The sequence below is a fragment of the Rosa chinensis genome, chromosome 5 (genome assembly GCF_002994745.2).
Source record: "Rosa chinensis cultivar Old Blush chromosome 5, RchiOBHm-V2, whole genome shotgun sequence".
Lineage (NCBI taxonomy): Eukaryota > Viridiplantae > Streptophyta > Magnoliopsida > Rosales > Rosaceae > Rosa > Rosa chinensis.
In genome coordinates, this window is record NC_037092.1 from 85,569,351 (window position 1) to 85,593,397 (window position 24,047).

At 37.2% G+C, this 24,047-nt stretch overlaps 2 protein-coding genes across 9 annotated transcripts in view; both read right to left on the reverse strand.

The window, feature by feature from the left end:
- Positions 1-396: 396 nt before the first annotated feature.
- On the reverse strand, positions 397-5,906 carry LOC112168411 (probable disease resistance protein At4g27220). Its single transcript, XM_024305531.2, has 7 exons — positions 5,503-5,906; positions 5,038-5,089; positions 4,824-4,951; positions 4,581-4,694; positions 3,806-4,449; positions 909-3,704; positions 397-602 (listed from the first exon to the last, which is right to left on the reverse strand). Exons 4-7 carry the CDS (start codon positions 4,599-4,601, stop codon positions 575-577), a joined length of 3,489 nt encoding a protein of 1,162 aa, XP_024161299.1. The 5' UTR covers positions 4,602-4,694; positions 4,824-4,951; positions 5,038-5,089; positions 5,503-5,906; the 3' UTR covers positions 397-574.
- Positions 5,907-14,618: 8,712 nt separating this feature from the next.
- Positions 14,619-24,047, reverse strand: part of LOC112165789 (probable disease resistance protein At4g27220) — a 9,584-nt gene continuing 155 nt past the window's right edge. Inside the window, exons 2-9 of one of the 8 annotated variants that reach the window (XM_024302440.2) lie at positions 23,206-23,939; positions 20,294-23,098; positions 18,484-18,607; positions 18,119-18,392; positions 17,203-17,545; positions 16,882-17,001; positions 14,977-15,276; positions 14,619-14,862 (exon numbers count right to left, since the gene is read on the reverse strand). In XM_024302440.2, the coding sequence (XP_024158208.1) occupies positions 18,553-18,607; positions 20,294-23,098; positions 23,206-23,939 (3,594 nt within the window). In that variant the 3' untranslated portion in view covers positions 14,619-14,862; positions 14,977-15,276; positions 16,882-17,001; ... (1 more) ...; positions 18,119-18,392; positions 18,484-18,552. Of the gene's footprint in view, positions 14,863-14,976; positions 17,062-17,202; positions 17,546-18,118; positions 18,393-18,483; positions 18,658-20,293; positions 23,099-23,205; positions 23,940-24,047 lie in introns of all 8 variants that reach the window. The other 7 variants (XM_024302442.2, XM_040505443.1, XM_040505444.1 and 4 more) reach the window with 7 other exon arrangements.

A 24,047-nucleotide genomic window follows, 5' to 3' on the forward strand; every position in this document is an offset into this window, starting at 1 on the left:
CTAAGATGTTCTTCAAAAAGTTGATCGCAGTCTGGAGGACAGTCTCATGTGAAAAACTGAAATGGTAGCCTAGAGTTGTGTGGAAAGGCTAGGTAACAAATAAGTACAAGAATTTTAAACTATATCAAAACAGATTTTATAGAAGGCATGATGAAGTTTTCTAAGTTGATTCAACTACATTCATCAATTTTTTTTATATTTTTTTATATGAAGATTATAAGCATGTAGAGGAGAGCATCAAACTACAAACAAAAGATGCTCTTGCTGTCACTAAAAAGGAAAATTGAAAATGAAAATACTGGGGTAAGCAACAACAGAGTGCAGATAATGTTATAAAGCATGAAGCTATTAATTATTACTTTACAGCTACATGGGAAATGTTCTTGATAACAGAAGTAAAACAAAACAAGAACTGTTTTTGATTATGTTGATGGAATGAAAGAGCATACAGAAGCAACATGTCTAAAAGTTATTGACATGGATATATAGTTACATACTACACATTCAACAGCCGATTGAGGTAGCTAGCTTCTTCAGGGACGTTAAAGATTTCTTTCTGTTTCTTCTCCTTGAATCAGCTTTCCAATGTTGGACTCCAAATTCTAACATTTAAAAGAGAAGTAAAGAAGTCAACAATATAATAAATGTCTCCGCATTGTTTATATTGCACTCCATGATCTAATGGGAAGAAATGAGCTACCAGTAGAAATTTAAAGGCAAAAGCTACTCTAAATGCAAGATCAGAGTAACTTAATAAATCTAATTAAAATGAAAGTGATCCCAATGTTCTTCTCCATCCAAATATAATGTGTTTGGAAGCGTATTGGCTAGAATTTTATAGGCAGACTGAAAGGGAAATGACATGTGAGTAAAGTTTTATGACACAGGTCACACAGCTAGCAGCATACCTGCGATATAGAACGTCGTGCTGTTGTTGATCATCGAGTTGGACTTCGTTCCTGCTGTGGAAATAGTCCGAAGCAGAGGTTGGAAATGAGAAATGGGGGCAGTCCTTCACATACAAATGTTCCAATGAAAGACACTCGATATCAATATTAGTAGTAGCACTTCCACTGTTCAACACAGGAAGTTCCTTCAAGACTAACTTCTTTAATTTTGAAAGAACAATCTTATTGTTGTCGTTAACTGTTTCCTTGCTTGTTTCAATTACTCTTTCCAACAAAGGGCAATTCTCTACCCAAAGCTCTTCCAATTGTAAAAGACAATGCGCTACATCAGATGTGAAGAGGCTTCCCAAAGACTTACAACGGTAAATGAACAAACTTTTAAGAGTCCGGAACATAGCACGGGGAACCGGACCATTACATATGCTTCTTATTGCATCTAGCTCCAACAATGCCACTTCTCTCAATTTTGAATGTTCTGGCTCAAACCCTTCGCATCCAAACACATATTCCAATTTACATATTCTATAAAGATATACTATTTCCAGATTTGGTAGTCTCTGCAACAATTTTGAAGGCAACAGTACATTCCCCAAGTTACGACAATCACGGATCCTCAATAATTTCACATTGAATAGAGAACCAGGTGGTAAGTCACCAACACACAACTCCTTAATGCAGTCCAGACGACTAAGATGCAACTCTTCCAAGTTCTCAAATACAGGTTCTTGTTTAATCCGTGTTGTTGTGTTCATCAACTCTTTCAAGCTCTTATTGGGACCAATTACAGAGAGATGCTTCAGTCCATGTAACCTCCCATGGTCATATTCCATAAGAATGTTACTTAACCCTTTGCAGTCTTCTTCAAACAGTAGCTTCTCTGATTTCTTTGTCACCACATTGACAAACCAGTCTGGTAAGCTACTGATGGTTGTGTTAAGAGACGAGGATCTTGAGTTAGGAACGTTTCGCTTGTATGGATTGCTTGACCAGCCATCGATACGTATATCAAAGTAAACCCAATTTGGTTCGACCTCAACTTCTTTTGGGATGCATTTTGCATCAGATATGCAAACCTGCACAATTTTCAAATTTGACAAACCAGTTAACTCATCAAAGCTAATATATGTTTCTTCTCCTTCTCCCTCAACTCGACTTCCCCAGTCCTCAAATCCACAGTACAGCATGTACAGTTCTTCTAATCTATGCAACTTTGATATCACTTTAGAGGGAATTGTGACAATACCTCCACCCCCCAAACTAACACCACCGACATCCAACATCCTTAGATTAGTCAATTTTCCTACTTCTCTCCACAATTCTCTCGACAACTCCTTAACAGGATAACCTCTCATACTAAGAATCTCAAGCTTAGTAAGTTTTCCAATTATGGAAATGTCAACTCTTTTCTTGCAAAAATCTAAATACAAAGCTTGGAGGTTTGATAGGAGACTCAATGATTGGGGTACTGATAAAACACTAGTGAGGCCAAGATCTAAGACCCTTAGTTCATTTGCACTTTGGAGAAATTTTTCTGGAATCTCAGTTAAATCAGCATTCTCTTGTAGTAATAAAATCTGGAGTTTTGGACATACCAACTCTTCAGGTAGCTTGCGAATTTTGTTCTTCATTAGTGAAATTGCAGAGTAGTCTTCATGTAATCGACATGACCAATGCTTTAAACCAGACCCAGCTTTTACCAAAAACCCATGCCCGTCTTTAGATTTTGCAATTATCATGGCTGTATCCCGGATGACATCATGCATTCTTACACATCCATCTTCATCACTATCCAAAAGCAAGCTACAATTTTTCAGGTGCGCAACCACCGAATTTGTTGTTCCTCTGGCTTCTTCAATGGTCTCAGCATCTCTAAACAATCCTTTCCCTATCACATAGTTGAACAAGTTTTCTATTTGGATGTCATAGTCTTCTGGAAATAAGCAACAGAGCAAGAAGCATGACTTGTAATCCTCATCTTTCAAGTAATCATAACTTAATCTTATACATTCAGATGCATCTCCTTTATCGTCAGGGTTGGCAGTTTGTGACTTCTCTAGTCGTTGAGCTGCTCTTTCCCATTCCACCAATTCTTTATCGCCGAGTGCCCTTGCAACTGCTATCAATGCAATCGGTAGACCCCTACATTCTCCAGCTACATTCCTCGCTACATTCTCAAAATTGGTGGATTCAAAAGACCTTCCTGCATTTCTCACAAACAATGTCCAAGAATCCTCTTTTGATAGGATATTGAGGGTGATCTTTTCTTGGCATCTCATGACATGACAGACATTCCATATCCTTGTGGTGAGTAGGACTTTGGAATTGCACTTTTGAAGTTCCTCGTAGCTAGGTATTCCTATTCTTGATATATCCATCCTCTCCCAAATGTCATCAAGGATTATGAGGATCTTATTTCTTCTCATTATCTCCTTACTCAATCTAGCTGCTCTTCCAATTTCAGTCTCCTCCATGAATTCGAAGCCCAACAGATCTGCCAATTGGCCTTGAATTTTCCTCAAGTCAGGGCTTTGTGATATAGTAGCCATAATTACATGACGAAAGATTCCATTTTTTCGAGCTTGATCACTGATATGTTTTACCATGGTTGTCTTGCCGACGCCTCCCATTCCGCAGACTCCAATGGCAGTGACCTCGTCGTCTTCTAGCCCTTTCATAACCATATTCATGGCTTGTCTTGTTGCTTCAAATTCTTCAAAATCTCCCATGTTGATTGCAATAGGTTGTACTTTACTACAGACATATTCCACAATGTCTTCGATGAGTTCTCTTTCAGTCCTAAAAGAAGAATTAGGGGTCAAATATACCCATAACATAAATTAATAATCAATCCCAAACAACAATTATGACTCTGATTAAGATGGTCTCAAGCTGCTTACTTGTATTTCTTTGAATCCCAACCAGAGAAATGAGCCACTTTGTTTAAAGCATCTCTCCATTGTTGGACCTTCTCCGATCTATGTCGCCCAGAATTTTCATATTTGGCGAAAGCTTCTTCGAAACTTCTCTTCTGATATCTTACATCAGTAGGCTCGACATTATAAAAAAGTGGAAGAATTCTGTTGTCGTCTTTCATGCACTCACAGATCTTTGTAAGTTCCTCCAAACACCAAGTAGAAGAAGCATACTTTTCGGACAGAACAACAATTGCCAACCTTGATTCTTCAATTGCTTTTAGTAGAGTGGGAGAAATAGTATCCCCTACTTGAAGATCTTGGTCATCCATGAATGTTTTAATTCCCCTCCTGTGCAGTCGATCATATAATTCAAATGTAATACCCTTGCGAGTGTCAGGACCCCTGAAACTCAAGAACACATCATAATTCCATCGACGAGCTGCTGATGATTCAGCTGATGGTGAAGGAAGAGGTCTGGAGGCATCGATGTTGACGAAAATCCTGCGATGTTGGCTCATGCTTTCAACCATGTAACCCAACCGATGCTTCACTAGAGTCCATATCCACTTAATAGTAGCTATGACACCGATCCATATCACAATTACCACAATAATCGCCATGGCCATCTTTCAATTAAACATGCAAACATAGAGAAGAAAAACAAAAATTTAAGTGTGCAAATATAGAGAAGAAAAACAAAAATGTGCAAAAACCAATCAAATCAAATATGAAATAATTAATAGACTATGTTTCTAACCTGGAAGTAATAGAATTCCATTAGCTTCAGTGTTACAGACCCAGAAGTATTCTGCCTTGGAGAGTTGGAGAAGAGACTTTTGGACAGAGAAAGAGAGAAGAGAATATATTTCCCCTGCTTCGATGAGACAATCTTTTTATTATCTAGAGTAAAGGTAGACTCAGGCAAGCATGTAAACTATTGGAGCAGTTATTCTTGAAACTGAAAGATTTTATTATCAGTTATTCTTGGAGCAGGACTTACTTGTTGCTGTTTATAACATTAAAGGGTCTGAACCAACCAATGATTTCTCCACTTGCAGCTCCATGGCCCCAATCAACTGGTAAAGCTTGAGGCAATTATTGGTGTTTATGGTCCTACGGTATCTTGACCTAAAAATAGACTACAGGTTTGGAGTACTGGTTTAAACTGTAAAATCATATTACCATCAAGCTAGCCATAACACGTAAAAGAGTACCTGGTGTCACATAGTGGATGCTTTGTAAACCTTTCATGTTACCCCTTCAATTCTGTAATCAGGTACATAATCAAAAGATTTTATACACAAAGCATTAAGCATGTCCAGATTTCATAGCAAAATGCCATCTGAAATTAGCCACCCTCAAAATAACACCATAAAACTCATTTCATTCAAGCTTCAAGCTAGAAATTCTAAATGGAGACATGAAAGTAAATATGAAGATAGTGTAGACAAAGTAAAGCATCAAATCCACTAGTATCTTTGATTAGCTGTGACGAGCCACTTTAGTCCCCATATCCTCCATTAAAGTTAAAGCTGCCAATTTTTATTTTCTTTTTAAAAAGTAAGAATTGGAGAAACTACTGCTCTTTCTGTTCAATGTCTTCTTGTAAAACCATATATTCAAGCTCACAATCATATGCACATTAACTCGACAACAATCACAAAAAGACCAAGGCTTACCTTCAGTAATCACAGGCATGGATTCCATCTTCTGCAGCTGCAAAACTTGATCACTAGAATATAGCCTTCTGTTGCTTACCAACTTGCTTCTCAATGGACAGAACTAATGCAAGAACTCTTGGTAGCAACAGGGACCAATTCATCTACATATATAGGTGACTTAAACCTCAAGAAGCTTCCCATTAAAGCAGTTTGTATCAGATTAGGTCTCCTAGTTAGATCCTTAATGTAACACTTCATTGTAGTCTTTCTTGTAGACTAAGAATTGGATTATTAACCTTAATGAATTGATACACTCTTTCATTAAGCTACAATTATTGGTTTATAGTTTGTCTCCATGTTGAACTAGTTTTGACATTAAGCTAATTATCAATTCACTTTATGTTAATGTGTGACAAGTCTATAATGATTCTAACACTTCTTTCTGGCATATCATTAGTCTTGACCTAGAAATACAGGCGGTTTGGAGGAGGGCTAGTAAAAAAAATTTGAAGGCTTTACGCTATTACAGTCGGAGTCCAATTCATATTACGAATTGAATGGACCTATAAAATGTCGAAATGGAACTATGAAATGAATTTGATGCATATTAAAGGATAAAGTAATCCTATTCACAACTAAATACTGATCATCGACTGCTATAGAGCTGTAAAGGACTTCATCATGTAGACTGTTAGCACCAACAGCATTGTCCTTCATTACTGCACTTCTGCCTAGATTTAGTCAAGGATACTTCAAAATTCATCTTTGATATAGCAAAATCCAAGTATTTACACCATCAAAAAGTAGGTCCGAAAGAGAACAAACAATAAACCAACAATCAAGTGAAGAAGAAACTCTGTAAAACCCCACAAGGAAGATTGTAGGAACAGATCACCCAAGGTAAATGTGATGATCGACCTTAGTTCTAGCTAGATTACGTGCATTATCTGGCCAAAGCCAGAGATGAGCAATTAGCAGATGTAGGCAATTATCAATCAAAGTTTGGAACAATATATTGTAATAAAAAGTAAAGCACCAAATATGCTCCTATCTTTCATTAATTGTGCCCAGCCAATTAAATTAAAACACAAGAAAAATAAGAATGTCATAAATGAAGAGAAAAAGGCTAAAATCTTTAGGAGGCAGGAAACTCTAGCAATAGCAAGGTAGGTACAGCGAGAGTGTTCAAACCCCAGATCACAGAGGAGCCAACCATGGGCCAACCGTTGCTTTTAAGCCAACCTAAATTGAGCTTCTTAACCTCTTCATTTGATCAATGATGTTGTCAAAAATCCAGTTAATTCACAACTCCAAGGTTGCCTAACATAATATGTCAGATCTTTGGAAAAATTATGTCTCCTTTCTTAGGATGGACCTCATTAAAAACACAAAAGTTGATGCACTGACAAAGTTTTGCCTTTGAAGCCTTGTCAAGGGCTCTGAATTTCCAGGCAACATGAATTATGTATATGTTATAATGTTATATCATATATCCTCTTGGAAATAATGGGAAAACATAAAATTGGGTCCAAAGAAGCAGACACAGTCAAAAGGATGCAAACTTGGAACTGACCTAGTACAAATTATGTTACTTAATTACCAAAAGCACATGTAATTAATACCCAAGAAAAACTGATATAATCCTTTATCCAGGTAATACAGTAACTACTGACTGGTATCTAGTGATGGTAGTTTAGATGACATTACCAAGGTTCATCAAGTGTTGCCTTTTGTAGGAGAAGGGCAATCACGGCAATATGGACAGCAATGCGGATAGCCTGTCCACAATAAGGAGCCAAAAAACCTGCTCACAAGCCTTAGAAAAAGGAATTATGAGGGACTTACCCCTGCCAAAGAACACTGTAATCACAATTAATTAGGAAGTACTATGGAGAACCAAATGTTCCAAACTGAAGCTTAAACAAATATAAAACAGTCAATCAATAGATAATGATCTAACTAACACACAGACTATCAAAAACTAAACCTAAAGACCTCTTTTGATCGAAACTCAAACGTTCAGACCATGCCTTATTGCACATTGAGCTTGTATATTGGTTTTTTGTTCAAAGGGATCGACGAATATGAGAGTAACACAGAACGACCCAGCATTGAGTTATATGATCAAAGTAGTATCGATCAATCAATTTTGTACTCGGATAGAAAATCCAACAGAAACTAAGAAACCACTAATCTCCAATCAAACTAACTGAAATCAAATACAGAGCCGATAAACTAATCAAGCATTGAAGAACAATCGAATACACACAGAAACACAGTAAACGAACAAGAATGGTAGAGCTACTCGATTATCATCATTATCAACATGACAGAAGCATCAGCTAATCGAGTAAACAAGTGACGTCACTAGTACCTTAACTAGAAGGCAGGCAACTCAGTCCTGATTTTCAAACGAGAGAGGGGAGAAAGGAGACGATGATAGGCCTTGAGGGACAAGCGGGTAATCTCCACGCGCGGGAACCGGAGCGTCAAGTTTAGCGAGCGGCAACTTCTTTGCATGCGTCATCTGCGCGGTCTTTTCTCCCAGTACGCACTTCTTTGCAGTGTGATGAAGACTGGGTGGCCGGGTCACCCGAATGACCCGACCCATCCAGTTATTTGGGCCTAGCCTCTAACAAACATACATTCCAACTAGGCCTGTAAATGGACCGAGTTTGGATCGGATCGATCTAAATCCAAATCCGTTTACTAAAAAAAAAATTCGATCCAAACCCGCTCCGTTTACCCGGCGGATCATTGATACCTCGATCCAAATCCGTATCCGTCGGATTAACGGATACCCGATCCGCTAATCCGATACGTTTATAATTTCAAATATTTTTAAATTTTAAATAGTAATATTAAATTTATATTATAATATCTCATAAGATATTAATAAAATATTAAAATAACATGATCTACATGAAGAGTATCACCAAAAATAAAATTACATTATCAAAAATAAAATTACGAAGACGGCCTCTTAGATTTCTGCAAAAAAGTAATATTAGAAATCTTTAATATTTTTAAAAAATAAAAATATATTAATAAAAAAATAATATTTTTTTATTACTAAAACGGGTCGGATCATTAACGGATCGGATCCACCTAAATCCAAATCTGATCCGTTTATTAAACGGGTTAACGGATTCGGATCATTAACGGATCAACGGATCAAAATGTTCGATCCAAACCCGTTTAATAGCTACGGATCTGGAGCAGGTCCGGATCAAAATCTGGTCCATTTACAGGTCTAATTCCAACAAAGGGTATTACTAGAAGGCCATTCTCATCTTGATTCTCAAACCATCGTCCAAAACAGATGTTCTAAAACCAGAAAACTTATTTGATTGATCGCTGTCCTAGCTATCTTTGTTCCAACAACGAATGTTTCTCCTACCTTTTGGCAACTTTGCTTGAATCAAACTACCAGTTCTTGTAATCAATATAACGAAAATAAACTGATTTGCGGTCATATGGTTTCTATTACTAACCAACATTACAATGTTGTAACAATACAATGTTATTAATTGTCATGTTGCAAAGCTAAAAGAGAAATAAATTTACAGGATTTCTAATGAACTTGCAGGACAACTTAGCCAAAGCCAAATGCAGAGGAAACATCACAAACAAAATAATCTCACACAGAAAATTCAAGACTCAAATCGTGTATGACAATTTATAAAAAGAAGGAAAATTCACTAATGAATAATTCAATCAAAGCAAGCTCTAGTAATGTACCAACCGATCACTTTGCACCCTATATACATTAATCAACCTGCAAGAAAGGGACTCATCAAAGAGGATATTTCTTGTTTGCAGGCTTGCCAATTTGTGGTGTTTAATCCAAGCTGTGTATTACTAGTTTACGAGTTTAAGGATTCTCGTACGGTAAAACTCAATAGCAAAATTCAAAGATAACCTCGTATTTGTAATGCAAGGCAGGCTGAAGTGCTGAACTTGAGAAGTCAAGCAATGCCCATACAAGCAAATGAACCACTAACCAAAGAATCGAGTTTAGACCCTCAAATTCTGTGTACTTCGTAATTAAATAGAAAACTCATAGAATACTAGCAAGGATAGAAATTGTAGGAAAGATTGATTTTTTTTTTTAATATATTTTTTGATCTGAAGGGAGATTGAAATTGAAATAAAAGGGCTAGTAATTAAATAGAAAACTAAGAAACACTACCCTCCCATCATCTAGTTGGAATTAAATTTAGCTCCAACAGTTAAATGACTCATCAAGCACAACAATCAAAACTTCACTCAAAGTTTCAACTTTGCTGGGGAACAAAGAAGCCAAATTAAGTCAAATATTACGAAAAACAAGAGATAATTTTGACTTAATAATTCAGATATCTCATTCACCTTACAAGAAGGAATTATATATAAATTACAATTGCGCCAAATAAGACAAGTACTACTCCTAAGGCAAGTAGTAAACCTAATAATACTACAAATATTACAGAATATTACAGATCATGAAATATTACAAAATATCTACATAAATAAGGTAAGTATGACTCACGCCAACACTCCCCCTCAAGTTGGCGCATACAGATCACGAATATGGCCAACTTGTCAAGTGAGTCATGAAATGCCTTACTCGATACTACCTTCGTGAGAACATCAGCTAACTGTTCTTTTGAGTGGACAAAAGGAAAAGAGATGAGCTTAGCATTGAGCTTCTCTTTAATGAAATGTCTGTCAACCTCAACATGCTTAGTTCTGTCATGTTAAACTGGGTTGTGAGCAATATTCATCACTGCCTTATTATCACAATACAAATCCATGGCTCGTTTGGGTTTAAATCCCAAATCACGAAGTAAATTTCTCAACCAAAGTAATTCACAAACTCCATGAGCCATACCTCTATACTCTGCTTCAGCACTTGACCTAGCCACAACCTTTTGTTTCTTACTTCTCCAAGTAACAAGATTACCACCTACAAAAGTGAAGTAACCAGAAGTAGATTTTCTATCCGTAACACAACCTGCCCAGTCTGCATCTGTATAACCACTAATATCCAGATGATTATGCTTTGAAAACACCAAGCCTTTTCCAGGTGCAGACTTTAAATACCTCAGAATACGGATCACAGCTTCCATATGAGTTTCACTTGGATTATGCATGAATTGACTCACAACACTAACTGCATATGCAATGTCTGGTCGAGTATGTGAGAGATAGATTAATCGACCAACTAACCTCTGATAACGAGCCTTCTCTATAGGAGTTTGATTAGGGTACTCAGTCAGTTTATGCTTCTGCTCAATAGGAGTATCAGCAGGTCTACATCCTAGCATTCATGTCTCTGTCAACAAATCAAGCACATATTTTCTTTGGTACAAGAAAATTCCTGAACTCCCCCATGCGACCTCAATCCCCAAAAAATATTTAAGAGAACCAAGATCTTTCATCTTAAACTCTGATGCAAGCATATCTTTTAATCTTTCAACCTCCTCTGAATTATCACCAGTAATTATCATATCATCAACATAAATAATCAAGGCAGTTAATTTACCTTCACAACATTTCAGAAACAATGTATGGTCAGAGTTGCTGTGCTTGTACCCAAAACGACGCATAGCTTGAGAGAATCTTCCAAACCAAGCTCGTGGTGATTGTTTGAGTCCATACAAGGACTTATTTAACTTACATACAAATCTACCTCATGTGCTTGCCTCATATCCTGGTGGTAGATCCATATAGACTTCTTCAGATAGCTCTCCATGTAAAAAGGCATTCTTCACATCAAACTGTTGCAAAGACCAATCTAGATTAGCTGCTAGAGACATCAACACTCGAACAGTATTAATCTTTGCTACTGGAGCAAAGGTCTCCTCATAATCCACACCATATGTTTGAGTATATCCCTTTGCAACAAGTCTTGCTTTATACCTGGTCACTGAACCATCTGCATTATGTTTGATAGTGTACACTCATCTACATCCAACAACTCTCTTTCCTTGTGGAGGTGGCACCAACTCCCAAGTATTATTCTTGTCCAATGCCTCTATCTCTTCATTCATCGCTTGAGACCATTTGGGATCCTTGAGAGCATCCTGCACTTTACTGGGAACACATACAGAGGATATTTGATTCACAAAAGAAGCATGGGATTTGGATAATCGGTGGGTGGATACAAAGTTAGCTAAGGCATACTTAGACTTAACATCTAAACTTGGTTCATATTGACGAGGTGGTTTACCACGGGTGGACCTAGGAGGCAAAACATACACACTATCACCAATATCAGAGTTAGAAGAAACACCACTAACCTCAAGATTGGGACGCTCCTCAGGGATTGGTTGACAAGGGTTATCTGTATCTAAGAGGGGTGGAGGATCTTGGCCTTCTTGGAGGGTAGACGATTCGGCAATTGTCTCTTCTGTTTCGGAATTCGCAATGCTCTGTTCGGCGATTGCCTTTTTTTGTTTCTGCAGGAGTGTCATTGGCTTCAATGGGCTGAATTTAATCCCACAAGACTTCTCTTCCAAAAAAGCGTGTTTCTCCCCTTGAAGTGAAGGATTGATGGGAGAAAAATAACATGCATCCTCATAAAAGGTGACGTCCATAGTAACAAAAACTTTATGTGTAGGAGGATGAAAACACTTGTAGCCCTTCTGATTAACACCATAGTCCACAAAAACACACTTTAATGCCCTGGCATTGAGTTTGGACCTTTGATTCTTAGGAACATGGACGAACACAACACACCCAAAGACACGAGCAGGGAGATTAGAAAACGAAGGGACAGACACATGATTTGAAAGGGCAGCATAGGGGGTTTGACCATTGAGAACAGAGGAAGGTAGCCTATTGATGAGATGACAAGCAGTGAGAATTGCATCTCCCCAAAGATACTTCGGCATATGAGCACTAAATAGAAGAGACCGGGCTATGTCAAGAACATGACGATTCTTTCTTTCTGACACCCCATTTTGTTCAGGGGTTTGAGGACAAGTAGTTTGATGAATGATCCCATGAGAATGAAAGAATTGGTGAAATTGAGAATTGACAAACTCCCCCCCTATTAACAGAACGAAAGACTTTAATATTGGCTCCAAATTGATTTTGAACAAGAGCAAAAAATTCTTGGAAAGCAGAGAAGACTTCATATTTGTGTTTTAATAAAGCGACCCAAGTAAGACGGGTATAATCATCAATAAACAAAACAAACCAATGTTTTCCAGACAAGGTTGACTCATGGGAAGATCCCCATACATCAGAATGAATAAGCTCAAAAGGAAAAGAAATCCTAGTAGTACTCAAAGGATAACTAGTATGATGACTTTTAGCTAAGACACATGACTCACAATGCAACTTAGACTCATCAATGCTCAGAAACAAGGATGGCATAGATTTCTTCATGACACTAAAGGAATGATGCCCCAATCTCCGATGTCATAGCCATAATTCGTTAACTTGATTAGTAACCCTAGTCGAAATCAAAGCTGCTTGGACTGCCTTCTCCGACTTCATTCCGACAAACATGCAATCCAGATGAAATAGTCGACCCCTCAGATAACCCCTGCCGATTATTTCCCTGGTGAGGAGGTCCTGAAAAATCACATACAACGGAAAAAATGTTACAGAACACCGAGATTGAGTATTAAGCTGAGGCACAGATATAAGATGATGAGACAGATCAGGGACATAAGAACATCATGTAGTGTCAAAGAAGGGGTAAGACGAACAGACCCTATTCCTAAAACAGGAAAAGAATCACCATTGGCATTGACAACAGAGGAAATAGAGGGTAGATTGAGAAAAAGAAAGAAACTACGATCATAAGTCATATGGTCAGATGCTCCAGAATCAATTATCCAAGTATTGCCACCAGTAAAGCTAGAAATTTTTAAAGCAACTCCAACCTTACCATTACCATCACGACTTATGGATGCTGTATCCTTACCAGCAAAGTTGGTGTGATCTGGTTTTGTCACCGCATAATAATCTTGGTCTTGAACAAGATGAACATCAACCTTTCCCTTGGGTTTGTTGTCCTGAGGTCGGGGCCTATCAAAGTAGCCTGCTGGAAAACCAACCAACCTGTAACAATTTGCTTTGATGTGGCCTGGATTCTTGCAGTAGTTACAAGTCAGATTTGAGGAGAACCTGGGAGAAACGTCTTGATCTTTCACCATGGTGAATACGCAGTGGAAGGAAAAACAACAAAGTACTTGGAAATATAAGAAGGCAACGGTGATGAAAGGATCAAAGGACAAGGAACAAATCCAAGCATAAAGAACAAGGGTCAAGGATCAAAGAACAATGAGTCAGAGTCCAGGATCGGATCTCTGCTCTGATACCAAGTCAAATATAACAAAAAACAAGAGATAATTTTGACTTAATAACTCAGATATCTCATTCACCTTACAAGAAGAAATTATATATAAATTACAATTGCGCCTTAAGACAAGTACTACTCCTAAGGCAAGTAGTAAACCTAATAATACTACAGATATTACAAATCATAGAATATTACAGAATATCTACATAAATAAGGTAAGTATGACTCACGCCAACAAATTATATGTTAACCAAAAAATAAAAAAAAAGAGAAGCCAAATTATAATCAAGAATTAAAACTTCATACACACACAGAAACACCGTCAAGGAACAGATTTCGAGTAAATGAGTACTTAATTAGCAAGCAAGCTAAGTCCTGATCTACGAATGAGAGTAGAGCACAACTTCCACGCGCTGAATCGGAGCGTTGAGTTCTTCGAATGCGTCTGCTGCGATCAGTTCTTATGGAGGGGTGGCCGGGTCACCCGAATGTCCTGACCCATGTAGTTGGGCCTAACCTCGAATGTACTTTTGTACTACAAAGGGCATTAATATAAGGCCCAAATGTGACATATGATCATCGAATAAGGCTACTGTCTGATCCATTCCGGTGGCTTCTGATGTTGCATGGGAGAGATTCTGAACGATCCTGACACCCAAAGATTGTCCTCAGACTTATACACTGGTCCAATATATAGCAATTAGAAATAACCTTGGTTTATGTAACCTTCAATATGTATGTGTTGCAATTAATTAATTCTCTGTTCTTCTTTTTGATCAGTTAATTAGAAGCTGGCTATTTGCTGTTAGGAACTTCTAGAAAATAAATCTGGAACTTATTCTGAATGGTAATCCTAGTATATTAAACTGGAACGTCATGCTTTCAGCTTCAACAATGTTAAGCCTGGCAAACAAGGCCTGGGAGTTTCAATAAATATAAGCAAGTACAGACTATAGCTTAATATTGGTTCAAGATATTCATATGTGGGTGTGCTATTTATCAACAAGGAGCTTCAACTCAATGCCTCAAGAGTTCTTTATCAGCTAGCTGCTTCCACTCTTCTTCCAGTGATCACCATGCTGCAGCAGAAATTTGGTTCAACACTCGAGTTAAGTTCATTATCAGTAAGTAATCTCTCAAAGAACATTTTTCTGTAGACTAATTTAACTTACGTATTACCCCAATCAATTTACCTTTTAAATGGATCTTGTAAGGATCGGACTTTCTAGGCTGCCAAATAATTGATGGGTACTGCTTGCTTCTTTCCGGCCATTGTGAATCTCCATTTGTTTAGTCTCGGGAAACCACTGCTTTCATGGTTTCATGTAAAAGTTTGATTGTACAAACAGCTGGGGTTGTTGCTACTGAAGCAAGTAGACCACTGTCTTATATATGGCATCTGCAAAAGGCAACACAACTTCCTGTCCCTAAACTGCTTCCTTGCCCCAAAATTCATGACGTGCCCATCCATCATATCTTTGACAATAGCAATGCTGAATGTAGAGGCAAAAAGCATATTATATATTCCAGTCCCATGTTGAAAAATAAAAATACTCAAAATGTAGTAATTAATTTTCCATATTGCTTTGTTATCAATAAATCAGGTGAAACAAGAATTGAGAATCAAGCGAACTATATTTTGGTAGTTGCTGTAACATCATGATGACCAAGCAGAGTTTCTAGTGTTTTGATATGAAAAGATAACAGAAAAATTGCTGAATCTATATATGTTTCCAGATGAATTCTATTGTTTTCAGCCCAACACTATGATTAGGTGCAACAGCAAGAGAATGAAAGACATATTAATGAAGCATGAATTCAAACAAATGAGGTTTTGAACAGAACCTTCTGGCCAGAATCTGCTTAAAAGGATCATGTAAGCAAGTCAATTGAAACACTTCACTGGTTTGACTACAGATAAAATACTTTCTGTTTTGAGTCACAGTCAACTAATATTATTTGTGTTTGAACCCAGTTTAAGTTCATCAACCTACATTCACATCCATACAAAATATCAAAATTAATGATTAGCACTTTTTTCTTGGGAGAAAATGAATAAGATGCACTAAACTGAAGCTGGAAGAAGGGAAACTCATCAAAGTAGATTGTTTGCTTCCCTTTAATCCAAGTGGGGCAATATTAATTTGTGGGTTTGGTGTTGTATAGTAAAAGAGATTCAAGCTTGATTTAAAATTTACAATAGGCTCAAATAAGAAAGTAAAGCATTGCAAAATAAGTAAAGGAGGCAAATGCCAACAATATAAAAACCATCAATCACTTAATTTTGGCTCGATTAACTTACTATAGCAATGTAGCATAACACCACCTATGCTAGTAAAAATTCAACCTTTAGCTCAGTGCAGAAGATGGTATCAGAATCATTAACAATTGATGTTCATCAGCGACTTAGCCATGTCTCCATTAACTTACTACAGTTTCCATAGTTGTCATGTTTAAATTTAACAGATTTTCCTCTTTCAGAATAAACGTAGTGTAAATTAAGGAAAGCCTTTCAGCTAGTACACACACATGCTGTACCAACAGTTTCATATACATGTATCATTTTGACCAAAAGATAAAATAGAACACTAAATGCTGCCAATGAGCAAAAATCCGCTCATAAGCCGTAGATACAGGCTATCAGAAGTTCCTGCCCATGAACACTAGGTATTATTACCAAGTTCTCGACCGATGAATGTAATCACATTTTGGTAAGTATTTTGGAGAACCAAATGTCCCAAAATCAAAGCTAGCGAAAACGAGCAAACAAGAAACAATATTATAAAGGAAGCACATAATGAGATAGATAAATGATAATGAGATAGCACATACACTCTTAACAAACTAAGCTAAAGACTATTTTGATTGGCACTTGCATGATTAATAAAGCAGTATTATAAAGGAAGTGCAACACTGCACTCTAAATTTATCTATGATTGTATATTGAGCTTTTACTAGTAAGTATTCTGTTCAACAGGGTAAGACAGGAGGGTAAGAATCAAACTCCACCCAAGATACTAGCTAAGTAAACTTCAAGACGGTTTCAGTATATATAGAGATGCATAGGGAGAATTGTTGAGAATTAAGTATATGACTACCGCGGGCAAGAAATTGCTCAAACATAATCTTGAATTCCTGATCATGCCAACTGATCTCTTCACTCTCATGAGGTTTATGGGATGGCTGTTGGAATCCCTTTGGAAGCTGTTTTTCACATCCTGATATATAGGCACATCAGTTAGATCAATCAACAATGCATCTTCAGCTACATCACCAACCTTCAACATATAGACACATCAGTGAAATGTGTGTCAAAAACAAATGAAAGGATTGCAGAGAATTCATTGATGTGAATAACAATTATGAGTGAGCTACATAGCTATATGCAGAAATGAGCTCTTTCAGAACAAGTTACGTACTGTTATAAGTGTCATATGAGCTGCTGAGGACATCAGGTGCTAAATAGAAGCAACCACAAAATGAAGTACGTACTGTACAATACAAAAACTGAAAAGATACATATGGGAGAAGAAATGATTTAGAGAAAGAGATTTTGCCAAAACCTTCCAGCCAGCCAAAATGTGCTAATATATTATCCTAAGCATGTATGAATCCTTCACTATGAATCCTTCACTCAAACGAGTTTCCTGGACTACTACAAGAAATCTTTGCAGTATTCTTATTTAAGTCGCCATCAAACCAAACTCTAGTAGCGTACCAACCGATCACTTTGCAGTTTGCACCCTATATAAATCCATAAATCTGCAAGAAAGGGACTCATCAAAGAGGAAATTTCTTGTTTGCAGGCTTGCCAATTTGTTGCGTTTAATCCAAGCACGTATTACTAGTTCAACGATTCTCATATAATAAAACTCAATAGTATAACTCAAAGATAACCTTGTATTTGTAATGCAAGGCAGGCTGAACTTAAAAAGCCAAGCAATGCCAATACAAACAGACAAACCACTAGCAATCGAGTTTAGACCCTCAAATTTTGAGTACTTAGAAAAGCTTATAGAATCCTAGCAAGAATAGAAATCGTAAGAGACGAAATAAAAGGGCGAGTAATTAAATAGAAAACTAAGAAACACAACTCTCCCATCATCTTGTTGGAACTAAATTTAGCTCCAAAAATTAATTACTCATCAAGCACTAGTCTTTAAAGAACAATGAAAAATACACTCAAATTTTCAACTTTTCCGGAGAACAGATAAGCCAAATTATAGTCAAAGTTTAAGACTTTATACACACAGAAACACAGTCAAGGAAGAGAATTGTGGAGCTACTCATGAACATCATCTTGACAGAAGCATCCGATTTCAAGTAAACTAGTACCTTAATTAGCAAGCAAGCAAGTCCTGATTTACGAACGGGAGTAGAGTACAACCTCCATGCACTGAATCGGAGCGCTGAGTTGATCCTCTTTTTCTTTGAATGTGTCTGCCCTGGTCTCTTCTCAGTTCTCATAGACTACCCGAATGACCTGACACATGTAGTTGGGCCCAGCCTCGAATGTATTTTTGTACGACAAAGGGTACTGATAGAAGGCCCAAAAGTGAGATATACTCTAATGGTTTCTGATGTTGCATGGGATAGATTCAGAACGATCCTGGCACCCAAAGATTGCACTCAGACTAATAGAAATCTAGGAGACAATTCAATGAATAGAAAAGAATTCAGTTGATGACACAACACCATACCTCAAGAAAGAAATTGAAGAAGTTTTTTAGCATGGTGTTGACTGTTGAACTTGGTTCCTGGTCTTGAAGTCAGAAGCTGATGAGGGACCATTGCAAGTCAGCGGATTCATTACGTGCTCCCCATCTACTTCAAGAGACTTTCATTTATTTTGGAAACGAGATACAGGGTCCGATCTAATTGGGAAAAAAAAAAAAATATATATATATATATATATATTATTAATAATAATAAAAGATTAACATAAAAAAACAGCTGTTGGCAGGAATTCAAATGCAAAAGCTATACTAAAATGCAAAATCAGAGTGAATTAAAATGAATAAATGAAACTGATTGAATATATGATGCACAGAAGAAGCCTGTTTTTAAATTTTCTTTCAAATCATACAGTTTCTAAGAGGAGATATATTGGCCGTCTCATAAAGTTGTTATGTACTCGAAACGAATATTTTATTATTTTCAAACGCTGAGAAAAAATATACAGAAAAGTTTATAACAACATTCTGAGAGTCTCAATAGCATTGTATGTAATGTAATTTGCATTACTAGAATAAAGAGAGAGAAAAAAAAATGGTACTAATCACACACTCATTTTCTCTATTCACAGTTTCACACACCCCTTCTATTTTTCTATTACTTTAATGCAATTTATTTATATAAATTACCCTAACTACTCTCCATTGTAATTATGTTTCTTTTTATTTTTTATGTTTTCTATTTGGCAAGTCAATCATAAATCAAGCATCATTATATAATAATTCAATTTTTTCACCTATATAAATGAAGGAAACTAATAAGTTCATTAAGCGAAATGACATGTATTATTAGACAAGAAATATGTTTCCCAGGTAATTACGTTCATCTAACTGAATCTAAATTGCAAATGTCAGTGAGCCATGACCTGTTAGTCAGCTAGTCTAACTAACACCTTGGAGATCCTGAGTTCAAATCTCACTGACATCATGAGTAGGATGGGGAAAAAACTGTCATCCAGAATAAAATAAATAAATAAATAAATAACTGAATCTAAATTGCAAAGTTTGTCTCTTCTGTGTCTAGATTCTTCATTTTCAAAAGCATACTTGTAAAAGGACAAACTTTGAAATTTTGATTCAGTTGACGAACGTAATTATAGGTATTTCTTGTTTAATAATATAGGTCATTCCGCTTAATGAAAGTATTATTTTTCCTTCAATTATATAGGTGAAAAAAATTGATTTATTGTATAATGATGTTTGATTCATGTTTGACTTGCCAAAAAGAAAAAAAAACGTGTAGTTAGGGTTATTTTAAAAAAATTGGATTAAAGTAGTAAGTAAATAGAGGGAGCGTGTGAATAAAGAAAATAGGTGTGTTAGCACCACCAAAAAAAAAACAATCATCATTAACATGAAGTATTTTTGGTAATTTTCCCTTTTTTCATATTATGAATGATAACAAAGAAAAATAAAGATTGAAAAATAAAAAGGCTAGTTTATATTTGTTTGGATTTAGTTGTGGGGAACTCATTTGTATTAAAAGACTGGGAAGAAAAAAATGAATTACATTCACATATATTAATTAATCAAACCATTTTTGCCCAATTGTTGTCCTACCAGGTAATTCAGATTGCCTACTAGATGAGGTGTTTTTGTTAGCATAGACTACTCTGTACTATTATTGTATAAATAGAATAGTCGTTTATTGTACTATTCTTACCCATGATTCAAGGTCATATAAATGATATAAACTCATTAATTCAAAAAAAAAATTACTGTCCTACCAAATATTAAAGAAAAGACAAATATGCCAATTTATGACAAAAAGACATACCTGTAACGTAGAAAGCTGTACAGTTGTTCATCATTGAGTTTGATTATGTTCCTGCTGCCAAAGTAGCAAGAAGCAGAAGTTGAAAATGAAAACCGGTTCTTGCTTCTGAAGGTGAAGAAGAGAGAGGAAGAGATTGAAAATGAAAATTGGGGGCAATCCACCACAATCAAGTGTTCCAATGAAGGACACTCAATTTCACCTGTAGCACTTGCACCATACAACATAGGAAGTTGCATCAAAACCAAGTTCTTCAATCTTGGAAGAACCGGTCTCTCGTCGTTCACAGCTTCAATTACCCTTTCCAACAAAGGACACTGTTGTACAAAAAGGTCTTCCAATTGAACAAGACACTGAGCTACATCAGATGCGAAGAGACTTTGCAGCACCTCACAACGGTAAAAGGTCAAACTTTTAAGACTCTGGAACATTACACGTGGGACGGGACCATTACAAATGCTTTTCACTGAATTTGGACCCAACAAATATATCTCTCTCAGTTTTGATTGTGCTGGCTGATCCACTTCACATCCAAACACATATTCCAATCCACGCATATAGTTTAAATAAAGTTTCTCCAGATTTGGTAGTTTCTGTACCAACTTTGATACGTTCCCCAATTTCATACAACCAAACACATGAAACACCTTCAGATTAATGAGAGACCCAGGTGGTAACTCACCAACACACAACTCATTAAGGTGGATCAGATGTATCAGATGCAACTCTTCTAAGTTCTCAAATACTGGCCCTTTTTGAACCCGTCTTCTTGTGTTCATCAACTCTTCTAAGTACTTACAGGAACCAAAAAGAGAACCAGATACAATGAGATGCTTTAGTTCATGCAACCTCCCGTGGTCATATTCCATAAGAATGTCACTCATCCCTCGGTAGCAGTCATACGCTAGCTTCTCTGTTTTCGTTGTCACCGCATTCACAAACCAATCTGGTAAGGTACTGATGCTTGTGAAACGAAGAACCAAGGTTCTTGAATTATGATCTTGTTGATCGTATGGATCCCATGAGCCTTCGTTGATACGTATATCAAAGTAAACCCAATTCGGAACCTCAACATCTTTAGGTATGTATTTTACATCAGATATGCAAACGTGCAAAATTTGCAAATTTGATAAACCAGCTAACTCATCAAACCTAATATTGGTTTCTTCTTCTTGATCCAAGTCCTCAAATACACAGTACATCATGTACAGTTCTTCTAATCTATGCAACTTCGATATCACTCCAACAGGAATTGTGATAACACCTCCAGCTACTGGTTTGTCGGCACGGATATCCAACATCCTTAGATTGGTCAAATTTCCTATTTCTCTTGACAATTTCCTAAGACGATTTTCTCTCATACTAAGAATTTCAAGCTTCTTCAGTTTTCCCACTATAGAAATGTCAGTCAATTTCCAGCAAAAATCTAAATACAAAGCTTGGAGATTGGTAAGGAGACTGAATGATTGGGGTAGTAAGGAAATACTAGTGATGCTAAGATCCAAGACCCTTAATTCATTCAGACTTTGGACAAACTTTTCTGGGATATTGTTCAAATCATCATTCCGTTTTAGTAATAAAATCTGGAGATTTGGACATACCAACTCTTCGGGTAGCTTGCGAATTCTGTTCCTCATTAGTGAAATAGCAGTGCAGCCTTCATGTAATCCGCGTGGCCAATCCTTTATACCACAGCCCGCTTTTACCAGAAACCCGTGCCCATCTTTAGATTTTGCAATATTCAGGGCAGTATCCCGGATGACATCATGCATCTTTACACATCCTTTTTTCTCGCTATCCAAAAGCAAGCTAGAATCTTTCAGGTACTTGACCACTGAATCTGCTGTTCCTCTGGCTTCTTCGATTGTTTCGGCATCACGAAACAATCCTTTCCCGATTGCATACTTGAACAAGTTTTCTAGTCGAATGTCATGGTCTTCTGGGTATAGGCAACAGAGCAGGAAGCATGACTTGTGGTCTTCATGTTTCAAGTAATCATAGCTTAATCTTATACATTTGAATGCATCTTCATCATGGTCAGGGTTGGCAATTTGCGACTTCTCTAGTCGTTGAGCTGCTTTTTCCCATTCCGCTAAGTCTTTATCTCCAAGTGCCCTTGCAACTGCTATCAATGCTATCGGTAGACCCCTACATTCTCCAGCTACCCTCCTTGCCACATCCTCAAATTTGGTGGACTCAAAAGACCTTCTTGCTTTTGTCACAAACAAAGTCCAAGAATCTTCTTTTGAGAGGACAGTGAGGGTGACCCTTTTTTGGCACTCCATGGCATGACAGACATTCCTTATCCTTGTGGTGAGTAGGACTTTGGACTTGCACTTTTGAAGTTCCTTGTAGATGGGAATCCCTATATTTGATAACTCTGTTCTCCCCCAAACATCGTCCAAGATTATAAGGAGTTTTTCTCTTCTCATTATTTCCTTATTCAATCTAGCAATTCGTCCAATTTCTGTCTCCTCCCACAATTTGAAGCCCAACTGCTCTGCCAATGTGCCTTGAATTTTCTCGAAATTAGGATTTTGTGAAACGACAGCCATAATCACACGATCAAAAATCCCATTTTTGCAGGCTTGTGCACCGACATGTTTTACCATGGTTGTCTTGCCGACGCCTCCCATGCCGTACACGCCAACGGCATTGACTTCATCATCTTTTAGCGCCTGCATAACTTCATTCATGGCTTGTCTCGTTGCTTGAAACTCTTTGAACTCTCCCATGGGCTCGACTGCAGCAGGTAAGACTTTACAGGAGACAGATTCCACAATGGAGTTGATCAGTTCTTGGTGAGTCCTACATGGAAGAATTAAGGGTCAAATAGCCATTAAATAAATTTATAGAACCGAAATCAAGGGCACAATTATAATCCTTGCCAATTAAGATAGCCTTACGATGCTTACTTATGATCATTTGTATTCCACCCAGAGATATTGGCCACTTTGTTTAGAGCAGCTTTCCACTTTTCCACCTTCTCTGATTCATGTCGCCCAGAGGTTTCATGCCTAGTGAAAGCTTCTTCAAAACTCCTCTTCTGATATCGAACATCAGTAGGATCAACCTGATAAAAGAGTGGCAGGATTCTACTGCTGTCTTCCATGCATAGACAAATCTCTCTAAGTTCCTCCAAACACCAAGTAGAAGAAGCATAATTTTGCGAGAGAATAACGATTGCAAACCTTGATTCTCTAATTGCTCTTAAGAGAGTTGGAGAAATAACATCCCCTACTTCAAGATCTCGATCATCCATGAATGCTTTAATTCCCCTCCTCTGCAGTCGATCGTATAGTTCAAATGTGATACCCTTGCGAGTGTCAGGACCCCTGAAACTCAAAAACACATCATACTTCCACTCAACAGCTGATGATAGAGAAGAAGAAGAAGAAGCAACCGGTGCGGCGGCCGAGGTGGTGCCATCGTTTCCCTGATCAGGAGAGTCACTGAGATCCCACATCTTTTCTTCTTCTTCTCTCTCGGGCTCAGTAGCGATGTCGATCAATTCTTGATTATCCTGAGATATTGGTTCACGCCTTTCAACCATGTAACGGCACCAATGCTTCAGTAGAGTCCATATCCACTTAATAGTAGCTATGGCACCGATCCATGTCACAATTACCACAACGATCGCCAACAACATCTTTTTGTAATATGCAGAAACAGAGAAGAAGAACAAAAAGGAGTAAAAACTAAAAACCAACAAACAAAAAAGATAAATAACAATATGGGGGTACAACTTATGAGATAT

Coding starts and splice junctions, on each gene's coding strand:
- LOC112168411 (XM_024305531.2), bottom strand. CDS start 4,601: ATGGAATTCTATTACTTCCAG. Junction 3,705..3,805: donor TGGGATTCAAAGAAATACAA/GTAAGCAGCTTG, acceptor TTCTTCTTTTAG/GACTGAAAGAGAACTCATCG. Junction 603..908: donor CACGACGTTCTATATCGCAG/GTATGCTGCTAG, acceptor TTTAAATGTTAG/AATTTGGAGTCCAACATTGG.